A 24569-nucleotide genomic window follows, 5' to 3' on the forward strand; every position below is an offset into this window, starting at 1 on the left:
GAAACAACTAGATATTATCCAATTCGTTATTCTTATTAATTCTACTTACTCGATATCTGGTCTGGCTGTTGACCCTAAATACAGATCTCGGCCATAGTTTACCACCGGTTAACACCCCTGTGCTCTATCAAGTTTCCAGTGTCCAACACGAGGATTATGTCGAAAAACATCCGGTACCTAACCTAATTTCTAAGCTAGGTAAGACTATTATTTTATATTCCAAAAATCACACGATTGATATTTTGGGGACAAAAATTAAACCAATTAAAATATATTATTAGATTTTATTAATAGTTATGTAGTGTGTCACATTATAATTTAGATATAACTTAATGGTATTTGACATATAAAAACTGCTTAACAATTTAAACATACCCTTATAAGTCAAACACAATAAACATGTTCCAAAATTCAGCGAAAATACGTGATATTTACAAGTTTCTAAAGTATATCGGTAAATACATGTAATATATATTTACTTATGGTTAGTTTAAACTAAATTTTCGTTGAAATTTGAAACAAAATCGGAAAAGATTAGAGAACGTTCATACTAACCGTTCAGGAAAATGTGAATTGGAGCTATTGTAGCAATTGGAACCAAGAAACCTCTATAAATATATAGATGTATAAAAATATGTAATAACTTATAAATCAGTGCACATAGAAAATCTATGTATACGTATATGAACGGCTAGTATAACATAGATGAGTAATTGATGGAATAGTTTAGATAATCTTTGTCTCAACACATAACTGTACGAGATTGTCCTTTTATACACTTGACTAGTGTCCAGACACAAATAATCGATGCACTTTGAAAATGTTTGGCACATTTTTCTACTGCTTCATATTAAGTAAAAAAGTGTATGCTAAAATTTCGGCAGTTAACATGTATGAAAATTTAATGAATTTATTTTGTTTATGTACAATATATTTTACTCAAATGAGAATACTAAATAAATATTGTAACAGTAAAAATTAAACAAAGACAGTAACAGTCATATGTGGAGAAACTGTTCATATTTATACTATACAATATTGCAATCAAAATAAGAAATTTATTAATATATTTGATGAAATGTATAGATTCCTTAATTTATATATTCGACCTAGTATAGTCCTGCAGACACAAAGCAAGCATAACAAAACCTCTTAACATATGGTAATCTTTATAGAAAAACGTCATCGTTATTTTATAAGAGAATGAGAATAACCTTATAAGTAATTTAATTGAGATAAAATATTTCAAGGAATTATTTTCAATATCGTTATATTTATTTCAATATCGAGAATTTTTAGCTGTAGTATCAGGATTAGTACATTAATTGTATTAATAATCTGTAGACATAAAGTAATAGAACATTAATCAAATATTAGGATATTAAACTATTTTTGTTTTAAAAATTATTAACAGGTTAACATTAACTTTGAAAAATATTATCTTTCACTCATTCTTCCACATAGTTATATTGGTCTGCAAAGGAACTACGGCAAAACTGATAAAAGATACTATTCATCATTTGAAAATTTATCCATTTATGACCGTTACTGTATAATAAAATCAATTGTTATTTATAAGATTCAATAAAATAAAATGCATTATTTTGGATTGATGATGTTTTTTTAACAGTATAAGGAAACTAAACAAAAACAACATTAAAAATATCATTATTTGATTGTATTTTCCTAAATTCTACTACCTAAAAAAGGAAATACGTCCAAAAATATTTCGCACATAAACATCGTGTACAATAACAAAGATAATCATTTCTTATTTCAAAGAAAACAAGGAGGCGTGTATAGAAATAGCTATTCTAGTATTTACATAAACAATAATTAACGCTTCAACATATATTGTCAATTAATAAAATATGAATTTAATTATAACAAACCACATTAGTAACCGAAATGGGAAAAACGTATCTTATAAATTACATCTCTATTAACGAATTATATTTATAAAATGTATCTATATCTTTAGATTGTCATCAAATTTGAAAGACCCTTTTATGATGTTGTTTTCGAAATGCTGTTTAATGTTAGTTGGATTATTTGTTCTCAAATTTGATGCAGTTCGAAAACCATATTAATATTCAAAAAAAGTGACAAAATTCATTGAACAACAATAAATATTAATAAAAACAAGATTTAAACTTTCTTTGATATGGACATATGTATGCATTTCTTCGTATAATAGAAAACACGATTATATTTATCAAAATAAATCTAAATGCTTACAATTTTAAGTGTTTTATGCCCTGTATAATATACATAAGGATTAGTTTTTTACTTACACGTCAAACTTTAAAACATTAAAGCTGTGTAACACAACTTTTCATGACATTTTAGAAAATCCGTTTATTTCTTTAGAAAACAAATCATTCTTAATTGTAGTAAAGAATTACCTTTATAATGTATTTATCTAACTAGCCTAGTTAAGTCGAATATTTGACAATATATTTTATATACACTAAAAGTTATATAATACAGTGAGAAATTAATCAGAGACATATTGATCGAGAACATATTATAAATCAGATGATTCATGTTGTATTATATCACAAAATTGTCTGTTATATTATTGTTTCCGTTTGAAATTAATCGATGTAGTTTAACTGAATTAAGTTTTCTTATATGATTTTTTACATAATTCGGTTATATGTATATCGGAGGTTTGTCTCGACAGTCCATGTAATAAGAACTAAACTGTTTTTAATTGGAATAATGAATTCTGATTTACAAATGTTGTTTAAAAGACAAAATGAACTTGCACGAAGAAACAAAAGATAACGTTGATAAAAACTCATCGTACCAACTATAATCTAAAATCTAAAATCATCAAATCCATATTCGCTTCTAGACCTATTATTCTCTAAGCACTATCACACTCTCATCTCACTCATAGCCGCCTGGGGCAATCTCATGTTTCCTTTCGTCGTATTGTTATGCCCCGAGCTCAGCAATGGTTGACTCTCGGGGCTTTTAGCTCGTGGTGGAGGTGGTGGTTTTGGTACGGTTAGTGGCATAGGTATGTTACCATTGGGAGGTTGAGCAATTCCATGTTGTTGCTTCATCTCGGCGATGACACAAGCGGTGTTGTTGAGCAACGCGGCATTTTTTGGTAGTGTCATGCATCCGCTTTGAGTATAATTGTAATTTTGCATCGATGCGTTCTTCGGTAGGGTCATACAGTTTTGCATAACATTCGGACTTGGTGGTGGTGCTTTCAGCGTGTTAGAGATACTGGTGGGACAAAGATGTTGTTGTACTTTGCTCATTGCGTGATAATCCTGTTGGGCGTTAGCGGCAAGAATCATAGCTGACGTGTCTTGTTCGACATCAACAATTATGTTGGAGCTCTGTCCATGGCCTAAGTGATAATGCTGATGCTTGGATATGGTTTCGAAAGTTTGTTGGTTCCGAGTTTGTTGCTGTTGTAAGTTTTTCACTTCCATTCTTGTTTTATCGCGTTGATAATAAACACCGGCGAATATAAGTACGTTTAATATTAAGAGAGAGCACCCAATGGCTATTGTTACGCTTAATGCGGTACTGTATGCGGCATATCCCGCTGCTTCCAATGTTGCTAAAGTATCCGTCTGATTTGTTTGATAAACCTGCGGATTATAATTACCGGATGGCGCAACATTAATACACGTAGTAACAACGGTATCAATGGTCGTTGGGACGTCTAAAGCGCTTAATGTTGCGTTCGGGCGTCGCCTCACTAGCTCCATTGTCGGGTCGTAGTAACTAACCCTGGATAAAGGGTCGGGACGAACTGCACCATCGTAGAGGTCGGCGTTGTTGTGATTTCTGAATAGGTTGTGTCGGGCGACGACGTCCTCCATACCTGCACGGTGTAGTTCTGGTATCAGCCGTAGCCATACACTAAGCTGGTGTGCGCGGAAATGATTTTTCATTCGTGGTTTCATTCCTGAAATAAAAGAAAACTTACATTAGTAATGTGTTCTGTGTTATTAGTATAAAGAAAATTCAATTATATGGAAAAAATCCAGTTTCTTTATATGATAATAAATGTAAATATTTAGTTAATAAAACACAGGTTAACAATATAGCTTTTCTAATTATCTATATGCCATCGCCATGCGAAGTAGTAGCTACTTTCACCGACGCATTGTCAGCCGTTTTCGTGTCATTTTGCGACGTTACCATTTTACAAGTGAAAGACTTCACTATACCAATGCACTTTTTGAAGCAACTATCCGGTTTAACGTAAGCACATAGTCGGCTTTAATTGCTTTTTTCCGCCTACAGTTTGTGCATGTTTGACGGATATTCTTAGACTACAAGGAATTGAACAAGCTATAGCATATATAGTATGTTCAAAGTTATTTTGTACATACGTAATATATATTTGTGACATCAAAACGTCGTAATGTTGCGGCATCAACTCTACAGTTTTAGTTTAGTTTGCCTTTGACATACAACAAAATTCAAATCTAAATAAAATAATTGATCAAAAATGTTATCAAATATAATTTATTTTAACATTACAGTACATCTAAAAATTACAGTTAATTACACAGCCCCAAAAGTTTATAGGTTACAGTTATAACCTCTTATCACCATTACTTTCAAGATTTTGCATGCGTCTGATAACCAGATTACTTTGACAAGCTCATTCGTCTACGTGATCGAACTAATCAGACCGCATTGTGTCTCTTTTTAATTAGAATAAAATGAGAAGGAAAATATTGTCTTATTCTAAAACAAATTTGCAAATTGCAGCAGGCAATGCATTAAATATCTTGATGACGTATGTACAAAAAACTTTGAATAGACTTTATGGATTATATATTTTATAGATCTTATATTGTAATATAGGTTCATAAGGTAGGTTCATCATATCATATAATTCTAACAGAAACTGGGTTTAATAAGTTTCATAAGCGCAATTTGTTGTCTTAGTTTCGCCAAATTTTCCCAACCGTATATAGGAAATTATTAAGTCAGTAAAAACGTCATAGAATTAGCAAATATTAAACACAACCTGATATAGATTATTGAAATGGGCTTGCACAGAATGAGCCAATCATATAGAGTCTCGTTCACTACCCTGTAGTTTCATCTTATTCACTCAGCCATTTTAAAATTTATGGATACAGTGAATACATTATAGATTAACGCAAAAAAGCTAGAGTATTTGGATTTTGTGCTATATCAATAATTGTATTATAATAATTCAATAATAATAATAAAGTTGTTCTATTCTTTCTAATTAACGCACACACTGCAGAAAATAAAGTTAAATTTTTAAAAGTTTTAAAATCCAAAGGGCATCAATTCTGTCTATAGTGGGAATGTTGGCAGCGAAATTTACAATAAAATATTTTCAATGACATCTAATAGAATAAGTATAATATGCGAAATTATTTCATAGTAGCTGCAGATTTCAAAAAGATTACAAAAGTTATCTGTTCTTGGACACGGATAGCTTTAACAGTAATATTAAATTCCGCAACCATCTTTTTGAGAGTCATAATACGAATATTAAAGTCTGAATAAAAAATATTACAAATTTGGGAGAAAATTTCAGTTTTTGAGAACATATGATAGCAGGCCAGAAAATTATTCTTAAGGTAAGAGACAAATAATATACAATTCTACTAGAAGTAATACTAAAGGTAATTATTATTGTACTAATGATTCATTAATTTTAGGCTATGCAAGCCAATGTATAAAACGTCAACCAAGAGCTGGAGGTAGTTAATTAATGAGGTTCTTGCATCGAGAATAGAATAATTGGTAATAATTAGACATTTATTTTAATAATGATATATTTTTTTACATTAGAGAAAACAGAAAAAAAAAGGTGGAAGGATTGAAAAACAAAGAAGGAATAGTGCATTTTTATAAAATAGTATAGGTAAATAAGTCTTTATTCTGTAAAAATGATGATACATTTATTGGTGTTTTGTTTCAAGTAAAAAGTATGATGGTCTCCATTATGAAGGTTATGAATATATGAATGACGTATGCAAATATTGAGCCTAGATTATTTGTAAACAATGTCATATAATATCAAGTCTTTATGTAAATATGATGCTGAGACTTTCTGTAAATATATTTCAATATGATCTCTCTATTATATAAACGGGATATCTTGTAACATGCTGCTTTTATTTTAACTTCGTGTAATAACATTTTCTAATAAATTATAACTTTTTAATTTGAATTTTTCCTAATTTTAATATTTATTTACTTAGCAAACACAATTACAACAATTGCTATTATTAAAACGTGCATATAGTTTATTACATTTATTCAAATATATTAGATTTTTTAAGGCTAGTGCCTTTCATAAACTTGAATGAGTTTAGTCAGTCATAAATGAGTTGCTAATTTTAATTTTAATGAGCTGAACTAATACTACTTCCTGTACTATCGTAACATGTACTTGATTATTGCCCATAAAAAATTAAAAATATTCAAGATCTGTTACAATAAAATGTATGTGATTACGCAGAGTAATTAAAAGAAGAATAACAATAAACAAGAAGGCGTATGTGCTAAACCGAATTATTCCTTCTAAATAGTGTATATATGCTTGAATCCACAGAGCTGAAAGCTGCAATTTTAGTTTTGATGTTGAAACTTTAGAACCACTGACTTGCTTATATCTGATATAAAGCTATTATGTAAGGATTACTGGTTTTTATATCATTATAACATATCATATGACGTGAGCTTATTAATTGTGTTGATACTTTATAGGTAGTGTTAAGAAGTTATTTGGTTATGCCCTTTGTGTTATTTCTATTCCCTTAATTTATATTAAGTATTATATTATTAATTGTTCTTGTATAGTTCAGATTTCAGTTTCAAATATCAGGCAATAACAAATAAATGATTTAGTTGTGAATACTGTCAAACCACTGAATATACATTATTTTAACTTAGCGAATTGGGTTCAATTTTAATGTCAATTTGTTATATTTCAAATCAAATTGAGTCTGAGAAAGTAAAAGTTCAAAGCAATATCACTCGATGTACTCTGTGTACATTCCTATATAAAAACTAACGTTGCTTATTTATTGTTATGTTATATATTTATAAATAAATTTTATTTGCTCTCATACCTATTATTTTCTTTTCTCCTATTTTATAGTAAAATGCACTTTAAATTTAAATGCTTTTTGGGATATTATTATATATATTTTACAAAAATTAAATATCACTTTATAATGTAACGTTTATATATTGATAAATAAATTGTAATTGCCGCCTTGCCGGTTGGTATGGTGGTCAAGGTAACAGGAATATTTGTGTACTATTCTGTCAGTCGCCACCTGGAATGTTATAAGAGCATAGTTCTAAATGTATGCTTTTGATTGTATATAATTTTGATTGCCCTTACGGCAAGAGTGTATAATCCGACAACAAAAATCATCGCGGTTACGCCAGCAGGTTTAATAAGACCGAATGTCTTATGGAATAATTTCTCCGGAAGTTACTCGTCAGTCTTTACGTTTAATCTCGATAACCATGAGTCCATGTTAAGCCGTAAGTCCAATACAGATAAACACTAGTTTGTAAGTATCAGATTAAAATGTATAATAGTATAAAAAGTTATTTTTTAAAAGTTTTAAAATATAGCATTTCAAGATCAGACTGATATATATAATAGTCTTTCATAATTTTGAGTTTTTAGAAATCTTATTAGTAACAAGAACAAAATATTTCTATTGATGTAAAAATACGAAAATGTTAGTATTTGGAACAAATATTTCCATTCAAGTTTGTTTACAAATAATTTTAAAGCGTGATTGCACTTCAACGTTTTATTTTGTTTTAGAACTTTCGACAATTATGAATAACACAAATTGCTTTGATTATTCATAGCGATGGGCAATTTGTAAAATCGTTTTTAAAGCAAAACTTGAAGGTAATTAGCAAGTTTTCAAACTCGCGTTTTACGAAGTTCGCTTTCCGGGAAAGTGATGCTAAACTTTGTGTGATAATACGACGAGTTGCAGTATAATCAAGTGGTCAAAATTCGTAAACTATAATCATGTTTTCACGAAATCGTAAAGTGTAGTCGAAAGTGGCGTATCATTATTCAGTGAAGATTTAATATAACCAGCTTAATTTTACGTTCGCAGTTCAGCACAAAAACATTCTGCGTGCAGGCTTCTAAAAGGAGTATACGAAAATATCTTTCCGGGAATCCGTATAATGGAAAATCAGTGACGCGACTAACCTAAAAGATTTAGATAATATTTTTACAAATGTATGTCTTTCATTTCTTTTTGTATGGGTAGAATCCGACACGAGAAATATTTTTCTGCGATCTGGAAACATATTCAAACAAAACCCCACTTAAAATAATGGTGAATTGAAAAAAAATCGCATACCTTTATATCATATACTACATGTTAATATAAAATGAGGATCATATTTTGTATTTTCTGTGTCTATTTATTTATTAGGATTGATGCGAAATTTTAAATATTATTTAGTTTGAAAAGCTATTTATTCATAATAATTCATATAAGTTGGATTGACTTAAGTTTTTAGGGTAAATGATATGGCTCGGTGAATGGAGGTAAAACGAAATGAAACACTGGTGTTTGCATTATGTGACCGTTATTTATTGCCAATATAAAAAATGTGGAAAATACAAAATAGATAAAACGGATGGCAGCGGTGTTACCTGGAGACGAGGCTTGGGCAGTCGATGGTGGCACGTCTAAACCAAACGATAGTCCGTTACTCAATGATTGGAAATACCCTTCAATAACATCCCAGATAAACGTCCCGGGGTTGCCAGCTATTCGTTATCGGGTTCTAGTTGGCGCTGCTGGCACTCCACCCGTGTTCAACATCTGGGATTATATTTCTGGGTATTTTGTAGACCGTTATTCCACTATGTAAAATTCGACATGCCTCAAGGTCGCTACAAGTTATATGATATTTTCGTTATTTTGTTAAATTAGGGATTTTGTGTTATTATAATGATGCTAGTTTTGGGATATAGTTGATGAAACCTGAGGGATCTCAATTTTTCATACGCATCAAATATTAATATTGTTATTTTTACCAAAATCAATTTCATTAACATTTGAGTATTCCATTTAGAAAAAAAAACATAAGCTGATATTAGAAAACATTTTTCTTATTCCATCAGGGCTACTGCGTGGATGCAACACTGTGAGACATTAGATATTCCGCGTCAACATTTACCTCCGAAAATTGTTAGAATATATATTAATCAACGTATATTCCATCATTATCAACTTTGTATAACCTTTTGGCATAGCGATATCGTATCTTTAGCATTTCCAAAACCTTTGACACCCAATCCATTCTGCATAGATTTGAGTAAATAGTAATCAAAATATGCAGTGTCTGGCGAGTACGCTGGGTGCGTCAGAACTTCCTACTCGAGCTGCAACCGTGTTTTTTGTGCATTATTGTGAAATCGTTCAATTTATTCAACTGACGCCGGAAGACACAGTTTTGGAAGCGCAGTGACAATTCCGTTCAGTTTTATCATCTTACACTTTGTCGATCCCACCATACGCACCTCCAACAAGACTTTATGGCCATGAATTTTTTGGCCGCTTCTACATTGAGATGGTTGACACGAATAAACATTGTTGTTTCTTACACTAGCTCATGACTATTTTCGCCGGGAATTCTCATAACAGATGAACCTTTTACCGCCAGTCATTTCTTTTTTACCTGACAGTCAACGTATCAGCGATTTTGAAAGGGTTCTAAATGGTATTTTCTGTTAATTAGTGAACTAATAAATGGAAACCAGCAATTGAGATATAATGCGATGGCATCACCATAAATTTCTAAAAGTCATTGATTCTTCAAATTAAACAATAGAAGTAATATCAAATGAGAACAGTTATTTTATGTAAAGAAACAAAAACACAAATATAATACATTTATTTTTAGTAAAGAAAAAAAAACATAAAAACTGATTGCCTTGAAAATTGTTAAGATGTTAATATAATTTTGGATATTATTGAGTCTTCAGGTATGAAGACTTTGTTATTATAAATATAGTTTGTGCAATAAAAAGGCCAATGCATGCCACCAAAAATTATGACGCCAGAATGTCGCTATGTTGCCGCATCGAATTTTTGGTTTTGAACTTTTGGTTTACAAGGCTTGCCGGTTTATAACATCTAATTATTATCACTAATTATGAACAATTTTGCAGACGTTTGGCAACATGGCCCACCAGTATTTTATTGATGGTTTCGGTTACATGTTTTGACGCAGAAGACATCATTCTATCTGTTTTTATTCATTAAATATGTGCTCTAAATTTTTGTATTTTTACAAACTGCAATCATTAAAATTGGTGAATGAAGTTCATAAATACTTAGAATGAAGTTCATACTATACAAGTTTGTATCGGTAACACCATATTACACGGAAAGTATACAATATACATTGTATGATATAAGGTTATTTTATGAACTAAAAAAATCTACTATGAACGTAAAACTTACTATTAATTAGATTTAACTCATAGCTTTTATATATTTTGATAAACTAATATGAATTAAATTAAACCCTATTTAATGTATTCAAGACTAATTAAAATCAAAAACCAAGTTTAAAATTTTGATTATTTATTTACTGATAGTAAATAAAAAAAGGTTAATAAATAGATCTTTCTTGTACTCACGTAATACTTATTTTTAATTTCTTAAATATAATGGCGTCACTTGTATATGCATTTTAAATATATATATATATATATATATATATATATATATATATATATATATATATATATATATATATATATATATACCAGTTAAATATGTCTTACTTTCCATTACTATCAAAAAATTTAAAGATATACAGTTAAGATTTTTATTCTATCTCATTTAACTTTTATATCATTTTTACAGTAGACAATGATGTGAATGTGAATTCATTTATAAACTCACTTTATCAACTTAATGACTGTCATATTGATTTAAGTTATACTCATTTTTTGGATATTTTACAGTCTCCTTTTTACCAACTAGGGCATATCTAGATTTAATCTATTGCTCAATATGGGCTCCCAACCACGGTCATGGTATTAAGTTCACAGAATGGAGATCGACTAATGTAGAGAATCTATTTATGAATGATTTGCCACAATTCATATAATTTCCAACAAATTCTATAAAAAAAGTGCGTACAAAACTTTATCATATACGTAACAAATCGTATCAAATAAAAAACAATAAAATCGTCATTTTATGAAGTTATTCCATTTTTTGTGTGTTTCAAATTCAATGTGTTATACAAATTTACGATTTTCAAGGGGACAAGCAGAATGTCCGAGGGGCGTGGTGATGTACAGCATGTTGTTCGTAAAATTTTTACATTATTTTATCGGAATTTTTGCCGGTTTAAGCCATTTGTCATGCAATACTTTTATCTGGGAAAATATTGCCTTTGATCGCTTTGTCGTTTCTGTAACATAAATAAAATGTTATTTTGTTTCACTTTCTGTTAATTAAAATAGCCTTTAGGCAAGTTTTATTGTTTAGCTCTTAAATGACTTGGTTTGGTTTGATTTCGAGACAAGAGAAACAAATTTGTGCCTGGTAATTCAAATACGACTATTATGGAGTTACTGATACATTTATCCTTTATATAGAAAAATATTAAGGGTATTTATTTATTTCTTAGCGCTTAGATTTTTAGTGCTAGCTCTAAAGCACTAAGAGAGTAAAAGAAGACAAGAAAATCTTACCTTTTCAAATAATGAATAATATATTTTTAGTAATAATATATTGCAGAATAACATTTAACATAGATGGTGTTACTGTGTATTAAATTGTATAGAGTACATTTGTAACCAACTTCATGTTGAAGGCTTCACTTTTAATTATTTTTCATTTCGTCGAACTGCGAACAAAAATTATTTTTAATGCGTTGAATATATCATAACATGTACAGAGTAAGTGGCCTTTGCGGAACGTTTAAATTTTAGCCTCAATTTGGAGAAAAAGGTAACTGACGCAGAAGAAATATGAAGAATTGTTGAGAGTAACACAATAAATCATTTACAATTGCTTGAAGAGCATAGGACTAATCCAAAAGCTTCGATATTTTGTATCGTATCGATGCTTCAACGAAGAAATCGGAAAGCTTTTTCCCAAAGCCAAAAATCATGGACACTGCTTGATTATGAATCATCACTAATATCAAAGGCCAGTATCCATGGTTTCAAGCTAACGCTCTGTGTTTGACAACAGGTTAATTGAAAAGTCCCCGCACTGACACATATATGGCGATACTAGAATTATATCCGTATGTTTTTATAAAATATTGCTTTTTGAAGGGAAAAAATACAGTTGAAGCAAAAACTTGTTACCGATGAAAACATTTAAAAAATCCACAAAATAATTTTGAATGAACGTAAATTGAAATTGAATGAAATAGCAGATGTTTTAAAGATATCAACTGAACATGTATATCATATCATTCACGAATATTTGGGTATGAGAAAGCTCTGTGCAAAGCGGGTGCCGCGCGAGCTTACTTTTGACCAAAAACAATGACGAGTTGATGATTCGGAGCAGTGTTTGAAAGTGATTTAGCGTAATAAACCCGAATTTTTGCGTCAATATGACAATGGATGAAACATGGCTCTATCATTTCATTGAACACGCTCCAAAGCGTAGGAAAACTGTATTTTGGGATGCGCATGGAATAATTTTCATTGACTACCTTGAAAAAGGAAGGACCATCAACAGCGACTATTACATAGCTTTGTTGGATGGTTTGAAGGACCAAATCGCCGAAAAACAGCCGCATTTGAAGAAAAGAAAGTGCTACTTCAGCAAGACAATGCACCGTGTCACAAGACAGTGAAAACGATGGCAAAAATCCATGAATTGGGCCCCCAGCGGCTATTTCCTATCCTCAGATTTCAAAAGAATGCTCGTCGGGAAGAAACTTTCGTCGAATGAAGAGGTGATTGCTGAAACTGAGGCTTATTTTGAACAAATCGTACAACAAAAATGGTATCGAAAAGTTGGAAGATCGCTATAATCAGTGTATCACCCTTGAAGGGAATTATGCTGAATAAAAGAAAATATTTTGCTAAAAAAATGTGTTTTACTATTGTAGACCGGTGACTTTTCAATTGACCTGTTATGTTTACTATAAGCAGCTAAATTATGTTTATGATGTCTTCAATGAGTACGAGCAACTTTGCAATGAGCACTTCGCGAGAAACGGCTGAAGTAGAAGCAAAGACGCAACAATGTTATTCTTTAGCATAACAACGCTCGACCGCATATTGCTCAACCAGTGAAAACATACTTGAAAATATTTAAATCAGTGGTACCCCACCAGTCGTAATCTCCAGACCTTGCTCCTTCTGACTGAAACGTCTTCCGACATGTAAGTCGTTACCTGCTTAAGCAGTGTTTCACCTCTTATAAAAATACTAAAAATTGGGTCGATTCGTGGATATCTTCATCGATATATCTCCATCGATGGATTATACTTTAAATAAAATATATCGTACCAATTTTTCGTAATAATTCTTCAAATTAAAAAAAAAATTAAAACGAATAAATTAAGACTTATAGCTTTACATCGAACCATTCGGTAAGGAAACTTCTTAACACTACTGGTTTAGCGATTACTTAGTCTTAAACTTACCAATAACCAAATTAAAAGTAACTAAGACATTTGCATCTTCATTCGAACATTTAGGGCGATGATCCAAATTTGGATAAGAAATATGCATGAAATTCCACTTAATTTAGCGAGAATTAACAATTTTTCGTTCGAATCCATAATTAAAATCGGAGCAAAATCCGTTGACGAAGTTTCATGTAAGTTAAGAAAAGAACAACACAAGCTCATTTATTATTTCCATATATTTTTATTTTGCGTCTTTTTTATTCTATTAGGACTAAAAATGTGGTATATTCTATGTAACAGTAGACACGTCACGTTATTATATTATTTTTGAAATCAAACCGTATTTTTTGCATTAATTTTATTTTAATTAAATAATAGATGATAAAATGCTGTCTAATGCATCCAAAGATGTAATAGAATCAGGCTACGAAATTCTTCTGGCTTTCAAATGACTGAAAAATTCTTTAAAACATTAATGATAACAAATATAGGTTATGAACAAGCAAACGTCGTTTTGGCATTGTTCTTGTTTTGATAAACTTCAAATCACTGTTTAATATTTAAGTATTTAATATTGTAGTCGGTCAGAAACAGATTGGAGGTTCCCTCTTGCCAATAAAATGCATTAGGGAGATTAGTATTCACACTATTATATGTTATTATATGTTAGTTGCTGTTTATTTATTCGAAATATTTTCAGCGTGTTGCAGCTGCATTAAATATTAATAAATACGCTGTGATTAAGATGTCTCAAAAAACTAAAAACAATATAATTTTGGAGTCACTGAAAAGAAACCGCTCTCATAGGATAAACGTGACCAATCAAGATCGCCTTAAATCGCCGAAATATCTAAAAACAAGGAGTAGTTCTTGTTCTATAAACATAATTTAATACAACTATAGAAGATTCTTAAGTGAGAAGAGTCTAATGGGCAGATATTTATTTCAATATGTGTTTCTAAACGAAACACGGATATTTCAAAACGGGACATAGATTGACTCCGAAAGACGCTAAAGAGGTAAAAGTTTTTTGGTTTTTTAGTCATAACATGTTTTCAATCATTCATTGCAGATATATTGTTCTTTACACTGGAAATAGGAATGGATTTAATCCTATGGCATAGTTATGTTTACCTCCAAGTAGAAAAGCGACTGCCATGGAGAAATAAACCATAACATGCTTTTACTGGGGTTTGAAAATCTTGTGTTAAAGAACTTGGATAAGCTGTCAGTTATTGTTATGGATAATGCATCATATCATAGCACATTGGTAAAAAAAATAAGTGGATCGATGAAGGCCATAATTAAGTAATGGCTGCAAAAGATAAATTAAATTTTGAAGATACTTTAAAGAGTGAACTATTTCAAATTGTTAAATATTTTATTGCATTTTACGTAATTTATACTTTTAGTAATATACCTAAAAAAGTTACGCAGTATATTGGATGGCTAACCTATATGGCCACAGATTATTACGACTTTCTCTCTTCATCTTTCATCATTGCAATCCATTGGAACTGATATGTAGTTAGAAATTACTACAATGGACATGCCGGTTGAAAAGGATATACAAAAAAGAACATTTTGGATATGTGGAAAGAAACCTTGCTATTGTAGCCGCTTTAGTCTGGATAAACTTCTATCAGGAAACTTAGAAGAATAAATTTACAAGTTGTGGAATTGTGAAAAAGTGTTGGGCAGAATGAAAAATTTATTTATTGACATGAACAGTCGCTCGAAAATTAATACTGACTGAATTATGATCTCGGGACGTGGAATAATGGTGGAAACAACGAAAGCTGAGTGTGGTTATAATTACTATATAACTCTAGAAAATCGAAAAAAAAAATTGCAGCGTGTGTACAATATTCAATTGAGTATATGCATGAGAATTTAGTTGATTGGTATCAGGAGAAAATTAATACTAATTGTCTTGCCGATCCAGCAAATGCATTAAGGAGGCTGCAGTGCTTAAATAAAGTGCTCTAGTTCTATGAACGAAAGTGTACATAGGTAGTAACCGATAGTATATATCAAAACGATTTGACAAGGAAAAACATTAATGAAGGGTGCAGTAATCAAGAGTTAAATGTTAAAAGGTAAATATTCTCTATAATAAAGTAAAACACATTGTATGTTATACAATTGTTAATTAGGTAGATTAGAATTCCAGAGGCCCTTACTACATAAAAACCACGGCAAGAATTTTATCTCAGAGGTGATGTTGAAAAGAGATGAATGTACATATAACAAAAATCTCACATAATAAAACTCTAACCTATAAACTATTGTAACTCTATAATTAACTATAGTGTATATCTTTCGATCATTATGCATTAGGTGTATTACAATGCTAAAATAAATTATATTTGATAAGTTATTTTGTTTAATTATTTTACCTCAATTAGAATTTTCTTATATATCAAAGCCAAAATAAACCAAAAGTCAAAGTTGATGTGGGAACATAGCAAAATTTTTACCAATCTTATAGTACGGGAGCTAGCAACGTAGAGAATCTTTTGACATTTGATCTGTTTCACTCTCTCGGTCAACACCCGATTGATCTGGCTGGGGGTAGGTGTTAAGTTTACCAGTGCGCGTCGTATCTGTACAGGTAAAAATACTCAATTTTTAAATTAATTAAGAATGGATAACTTTGTAATGACTTTTGATAGGCTTAACATCGATTATATCAATATTAAAGCTTGCCGCCAGCTAGATAGTCCGGGTGCTGACCAAGAGAATGAAAGAAATGATATGTCAAATGATCAACTTACCTGAAATTATCTCTCAAAAACGTCGCTGGCCCTTAGACTATCAGAAACGTCTTTAATTTAGTTTTAATTTCCTCAAAGACAATTAGACAAAAATATATTTCTGAAATACTATTTTTTATAAAATTAACTATTTTCTTGATAAATTTTAAAGGCATAACATCAGTTCGTGCTTTTAATTTGATATTCGCAAGGCGCCCATTTCATTTTATCTTTTTTAATTTATTATTGCACAAATAATGTTAATTAAAGCCCTTGGAATATTCTCTCGTTAATTCGATGTAGAAACAGAGGCGTTAGACTTAGCTTTACCGAGCGTGTCAGTTTTATCTTGACGTCCCCGAGGACGTAAATCAACGGAACGTCTCCGAAGTGTAACCGCTGAAAATTCTCATTCCTAGATAAGCCAGATTTAAAATTATAAAATATTGCGCCGTTCTGGTTGTATGTTAATAAGCCGCAATGTGAAGTCCCATTTGTAACTGCACGTTATAAATATGATATAACATAATGAGTACGGAAGCAGGATATAGTATTGCAGCTTTCATTCATATGTAGCATTAGATTTGCGTATCTCCGCGAATATCAGTCCTTCTTGGTTAAATATCAAAATCCTTGGATGATAAAAAAAAGTACCATATGTACCTACATCTCTAAAAAATATTTTAATAAACAAATTGAACAAACCTCAAAAAATAAATAAGGTAAAAATAAGTATAAAAATTCATTAAAATTTAAAAATGATCAAACTTAGATTTTTAACACAAAAAAAACGTTTTAATATAAAATATGTACATAATAATCGTTGTAATAACTAAATAGAAATAAACACATATCTTATTTAACCTATCTGCTACACATATTTTATATTCTACTCTATACACCCAATTTAGCTTAATACCTACCAAACCAAACCTATGTATCTATTTAAAATATTATTTTAACTACTGCAAACTCACTCACTTTTAAGTCGGTGCCTTAACCTAAACAGTTGGTAATTTAATATTGTATATGTTTCACAAAATTATATTATTATTATTGTATTGTTCGGCAGATAATTTTGAAAATCGGTCCATAATTGACGGAGAAATCGACGAAAGTACACAAAAGAAAAAGCCTAACATAGAACCTCTTCGTTTTTTGAAGTCGGTTAAAAGCTTATATGCATACTTGCAGATCCGACAGAGTTTTTTTATTGATTGTAACTTTTTGGGCTGTTTTGATTAAAATATGTGAAAATAAGTGTGTATCTGTGTTGTAGACATATATATCGACGTTCAAATGGGTCTCCAGCTATAACAATTGCAATTTCATTAACAATTGGTACATTGCATGTTCCTACATGCTCTTCTTGTGGGAGGTTATCTGGTTTAATGATAAAATTGCAGTTCTCGTTTTGCTATCTATTAGAAACGGTATTGAACAACTATGTCAACTGGTTATGACTTTGCAAAAATGCTCCCAAAATTGCCACAATTTATCTCTCCTCCATCTGCCCAATTTGACTGAATAGCTAGCGTGTGTTATTATGTTGCGGCTGGTCATCTATAAAGTGGATTGAAAAATTTTGGATCAGAATCAGTTATTGAAAATCAATATTACCACAATACTCATTCTGAACGATTTCTGTTGCTCCAAATGCAATGTGAAGCAAGAATTGAATTTATGAATTAAACGCGGAAATAATCTCGATTGAGACGAGGCTCCAAATAATAGTGTTTTTAGTTTATCGCGCCTATTATCACGAAAATTTCACTCCGCCAGATATACGTATATATATCAAAAAGTGGGAAGATCCAAGTTATTGAAAACATGTTTAGCCTGCACATTACTGGAGTTTGAGTACAAGTATCACAGTTCAGTAAAGGTGCAGTTAACAAACATAAATTGGCAGACGAAGGTATCATCAATATATATAGTTTTACAACTGTACGCTGTCCAGGTGAGACAATGTATACATACATCTCTTGTTCATTCCTTCAAATGTCATATAGCGCGATTAATATGTAGTCACAGACTTGTAATAACTAAATAAAAATATACAAAAACCTTATTTTCAATTCCTTATAATCAAATGTTCCAACTAAACTAGAACAATAATGAAAAGTCGTTGTCCCCGCCGGGAACCAAACCCGCGAGTTGACTGCAATATTTCTACGGCTTCTCATATGATATGGTTAGTGTTTAAAAAGCAAACTGAATCGTTTAAGGATAAGCATCAGTTTACCAATAACATCATACATAAATATCTGATTATTTTAATTTCAAAAATATGTGAAAACTTTGTACGTGCCTTTAAAATTTGAGCGTTTCCCTCGATTTAATTCCAATAAAACAGTCTACGCGCGTCATCAAAATGTAAAACATCAGCACGTCGCAATGTTGCCGCGTCAAATTTGAGTTTTGCCTTACAACGTTTGCCGGTTTATAACCTCTAATTATCATTACTTAGGTTGATCGCTAAGAACACAAATAAAATTTTATAGATTGATCGGTTACATGCTCCAATATCTCTTTTTAACTAGGGTAAAATAATAATGACAAATTCGCTCCGAGCTTAAAACGAATTTTACATTTTTACAAACTGCATTTGGCAGTATATTCGACTTCAGATACGACGTGCATTGGCTATTATATATAGTCTTACTTCAAGTATACAAGATTTGAATAAACCTATAAATTTAATATAAAGTTAGAGATTCATCATAATTTTATGTGCTCAATTTGATTGTTTCTATTTAGAATAAAAACAACAGACTAAAATAAGAAATAATTAGTAAAATAAGGATTGCTATCTAGAGGCTAAAGAGATGTTATATTTAAGTACAAAACTACTTAATGGTTTCGCTTTATTTTAATATTCCTTCTGTCAACTAGGATTTATCTGCAGTGGGGTTAGTTTCATTTAGTCTGTCGATTTGAGTCCTCCCAGAAAATTTCCGATCTTACTCAGTCAGCTTATTAGTGTGACTGGGTTGGTTAGGTCTTTGTTATCCACTCTCTTCGCTATGGAAATGGATAAATATAAAATGAATGGTATTGGAAATAAATGGTATTGAACCCGGTACTCTCGTTGCAGGAGAAGTACGATTTCATTACTTTTAGCACTGAGGGTTACAGACTTGTAGTAACTAAATAAAAATATACAAAAACCTTATTTTCAATTCGTTATAATCAAATGTTCCAACTAAACTAGAACAATAATGAAAAGTCGTTGTCCCCGCCGGGAACCAAACCCGCGAGTTGACTGCAATATTTCTACGGCTTCTCATATGATATGGTTAGTGTTTAAAAAGCAAACTGAATCGTTTAAGGATAAGCATCAGTTTACCAATAACATCATACATAAATATCTGATTATTTTAGTTTAAAAAATATGTGAAAACTTTGTACGTGCCTTTAAAATTTGGGCGTTTCCCTCGATTTAATTCCAATAAAACAGTCTATGCACGTCATCAAAATGTATAACATCAGCACGTCGCAATGTTGCCGCGTCAAATTGGAGTTTTGCCTTTCAACGTTTGCCGGTTTATAACCTCTAATTATCATTACTTAGGTTGATCGCTAAGAACACAAATAAAATTTTATAGATTGATTGGTTACATGCTCCAATATCTCTTTTTAACTAGGGTAAAATAAGAATGACAAATTCGCTCTGAGCTTAAAACGAATTTTACATTTTTACAAACTGCATTTGGCAGTATATTCGACTTCAGATACGGCGTGCATTGGCTATTATATATAGACTTACATCAAGTATACAAGATATGAATAAACCTATTTAAATTTAATATAAAGTTAGAGATTCATCATAATTTTATGTGCTCAATTTGATTGTTTCTATTTAGAATAAAAACAACAGACTAAAATAAGAAATAATTAGTAAAATAAGGATTGCTATCTAGAGGCTAAAGAGATGTTATATTTAAGTACAAAACTACTTAATGGTTTCGCTTTATTTTAATATTCCTTCTGTCAACTAGGATTTATCTGCAGTGGGGTTAGTTTCATTTAGTCTGTCGATTTGAGTCCTCCCAGAAAATTTCCGATCTTACTCAGCCAGCTTATTAGTGTTCTCTTCGCTATGGGAATGGATAAATATAAAATGAATGGTATTGGAAATAAATGGTATTGAACCCGGTACTCTCGTTGCAGGAGAAGTACGATTTCATTACTTTTAGCACTGAGGGTTACCTAACCGGTACTACATAATGTATATTATTTCAAATTAGATTTTATTGTAGTAGTATTTTACGTACTAGTATTGAAAATCTATTTTGTCTAAAACACTTTCAACTGCTGTATATTTAAGACTCGTTTTCATTTTCAAAATATAACATATAAATGTAATAACAACATAAGTTCAATAAAAATGTATGGCGTATAAATTTAAATAATTTACGTAATAGAGAAGATATTACGTTCTAAAATGTACTGTCCTTTCAACCCCTTGTAGCCATATATTATATATCAGAATTTATTTCAATATAAAATTTTCTACGAAATGACGCACCTTTTCCGACATAAAATTTTTCGGGTTTTCCTATACGATTTCCGTCAATTTAAATTTTTAATATTTTTAGATCTGAGCAGAAAATTTTACTGATGTTCACGGTGGGGTATAAAAAGAGAATTGCACATTTACGATGCTGTTTTATGTTTACAAATCCACAAAATATTTTTTACGATCTCGTGTTCTGACCGAATCTGGCATTGTACTCTAAGTTAAAATAAAACCAGATACATCTATACAGAAAATTCAGTACTCCATGTTGTATATATCTGTAAAACCGCTTGTTATCTAGTTCAACTATCTAGTTCTCAATAAAATCATAACTACAATAATTACTATTTTGAGTTTATTAATCGTTGACATTAATCCATAGCCAACGTTTTGGAAGAGTATCTATAGTCTATTCAAAACAGTAGTGAGACACATGACCTGTCAAAACGTCGCAATGTTATAACGGTTTTAACGATATATATATATATATTGAACTTTTTTCCACATTAGTATAGGTCGCGTTCTCGCTTTTTTATGTAGTAGTATCCCCGAAAGCCTAATCCACCTAATTAACCATTGTATATCTGAGTAATGTATTTTACTTTCATTAGAGAGCATATTTAAGTTTTACGCTTAGTTCTTGTTTCCTTCGATGCAATGTTTCCTTGTAAAATCATTATGATATTATTATATTTCTCCTTAGTTTGGCCTGTTACTACCTGTATACATCTTTCTTGGCAAAACTACATTAAAATCACTGCATTCTCTGAGCAGCATGATGGCCTCGGAATCAAATGGATACACGAAATGATCCCAGATTTCGATTTAAAACATGAAATAAGATTGCTAAATCATAGCAACGTGGAAGTAATATAACTACTGGACAATATGCAAGAAATCATAAGATTGAAGGGAACCAAACCAAACGAACTTGCGTAGAGTATAGGTGAATTCTTAATTATATATATAAGGTATATATATATATATATATATATATATATATATATATATATATATATATATATATATATATATATATATATATATATATAGGTATAAGTGTATTTTTAAATTCAGTTTTAGTAATTTATGTTAAGTTTATTTCAATTTAGGAAATATATATCGATGTATTAACCCCCTAGTCGTCTTGCTTGTGTATTAATGCAAGTACAACAGAACATTAGTAATAAGTTAATTTGTAAATTAAGATTGCACTGAGCATATCTAATGCAAAATGTAATTAATTAAAAAAAACTTACTCTAATTGAATGCCTTTGAGATTTATAACAGCTGGCATTTCCTCAGTTGTTAATAAATTTAACAAATCTTTTATCACTAACAAAGGGCCAATGGAAGATTCCTATTTCCTTTTAGTAAAATTGGAAAAATTCTTCATGTTTTCTTCATGTTAACTAAGCTTTCCCTGATCGCTAACTTTGTGAGTGAATAATGTTTCCTCATAGCATATAACACATCTGCTACATTGGTTGACTTTAAGAGTCTAAACATACTTGATTGACATATCTTAGCTTTTCTTTAAAGAACCTTTTGTTTTGTTTGTTAATGTACTATGTAAATGTATCAATTTTGAAGGTACTTAATTCATTATTTCATTAGAATAAATATTTTTATCTTTAGTATCGCACGTAGAATATTTAATAGAATTTCTTAAATTACTTTGAAAAATAACTTTAAAATATATGGGCAATTCTAGATATATTTAAGAAAACACTTATTCCTTTTAAAAATTTAAATTTCAAATATTGTGCATCTATTTAAAATGCTCCCATCGATCATCTATCTCATTTATCCAGACAAAATATATAGCATATTCTCGGGAATATTCCAATTCGCTCAATAAGAGTTGGCTTTACGTTCATTTTATATTATATATACATCACACACTCATGTTTAAACAGCTGCAGCCGTTAGCAGCTGCATCTTTTCGTCGTCGTATTAATAGTATATCCGTTAACAAACTTTAAAATATGTAAAGTGCTTCTTCAGCTATACCTAATTTTATATTTGTATATTCAAGCATGATGGTAAGTGAAATATATCTTATTATATTGAAAGAAATGTTTAAATTAGCCTGTTGACTGTTCCATAGACGAACTGTAACTTTAACCCTTAAAATATCAATTCGTGATGCAGGATATTCAAATTAAAAAATTATTCGATTAATTACAAATCGTTATTGCTACGTAACTAATGAAGGATTGCAAGATGACCTCAAAATCAAAGGGATTTACTAAATTATCAAAAATTTGGCATTAAAACATGAGAGAACATTATTAATCTCGGTACAATTGTGATAAATTATTTTCTAAACCAAAAGTTTACTATTTTACTTTCTTTTTTATCACATCACTGTTAGTTGAAGCCACATTTTAATCCAAACTTTTTTTTCCTAAAATTCCTGAACTAATTTTTTTTCTTCCAAATGATACTTGAAGCAAAAAAAAAAGGTTCATAATGAGGATGGTTGTAATTTTCAATCAACACAAAGAGTCTGGACCGAGTGTACCATGAAATTGGTTCTTTGTTTCCTGTCTGATGCTGATCTAAAATACTTGTAAATGTATATTTTAGTCCAAAAATCAAATCACACAATCGACAAAATCGTTTTGAATGATCGAAAAGTGAAGTTGCGTGAGTTAGCTAACATCGTAAAGATATCAAGCGAATGTGTTGGTTTTATATTGCATGAGCATTTGAGCATCAGAAAACTTTGTTCAAAGTGGCTCACTTTTGCTCACTATTGAATTGCACTCACAACAAGAATGTGTTGATGATTTTGGGCAGTGTTTTGCAATGTTTAAACGTAACAAACCGCAATGGATTCATCATTTGACTCCGGAATCAAAACGGTCGTCATCTGAGTGGACAGCTACTGGTGCATCTCGTCCAAAGCGCCCTAAAGCACAACAATCGGCTAGATAGGTTATGGCCTCGGTATATTGGGATGTGCGTGGTGTAATATTCATAGACTATCTTGAGAAGCAAATACTATGGACAGTGAATTCTATATAGCGTTACTACAGCGTTTAAAGGTCGAAATTGAAAATAAACAGCCACATTTGGCAAAGAAAAAAAATTTTCACCAAGACAACGCTCCGTATGACTGAATTGAATTTCAAATTGCTCCCACATCCGCTGTATTTGCCAGATTTGGGTCCCAGTGGCTACTGGCTGTTCGACCTCAAAAAATGCTCACAGGTAAGAAATTTCGCTCGAATGTAGAGGTTATCGCTGAAACTGAGGCCTATTTTGAAGCAAAAGATAGTATCTAATAAAAATGGTATTGAAAAGTTAGAGCGGCGCTGGAATGATTCTGTTAATGTATATTACGTTGATGAATAAAGCCAATTTTGAACAAAAAAAAACGCGTTTTCTAGTAAAGTAAGCTATTATGATATAGTTTTAAGTTTAACTATACTATATAAGTTTAAGTAGGTGAAGCTTCTTTCCGAAGACTATATAAATTTGCCTGATGCTATCATCGGTAACGTAGATGGAACAACTGGACCGCATATACACTTCCATCATCAAAAAACCATGACCTTTGTGCGTGTACTCACTCGACCAGATCTGTTCATCACATTCACATGCAATAGAAACTGTGATGAAATAAAAATTTA

The 24569-nt window shown here is 30.8% G+C and overlaps 1 protein-coding gene across 1 annotated transcript in view; it reads right to left on the reverse strand.

Moving 5' to 3' along the window:
- Positions 1-277: 277 nt before the first annotated feature.
- LOC143192947 (neuroligin-4, Y-linked) overlaps positions 278-24569 on the reverse strand; it is an 808161-nt gene continuing 783869 nt past the window's right edge. The window contains exon 11 of the mRNA XM_076398803.1: positions 278-3937. Coding sequence (XP_076254918.1) covers positions 2883-3937 — 1055 coding nt within the window. The 3' untranslated portion in view covers positions 278-2882. The remainder of the gene's footprint in view (positions 3938-24569) is intronic.

This window comes from Rhynchophorus ferrugineus, unplaced genomic scaffold (assembly GCF_030347505.1).
Source record: "Rhynchophorus ferrugineus isolate W39M unplaced genomic scaffold, kcgeb_rfMv2 rfM3, whole genome shotgun sequence".
Classification (NCBI taxonomy): domain Eukaryota; kingdom Metazoa; phylum Arthropoda; class Insecta; order Coleoptera; family Curculionidae; genus Rhynchophorus; species Rhynchophorus ferrugineus.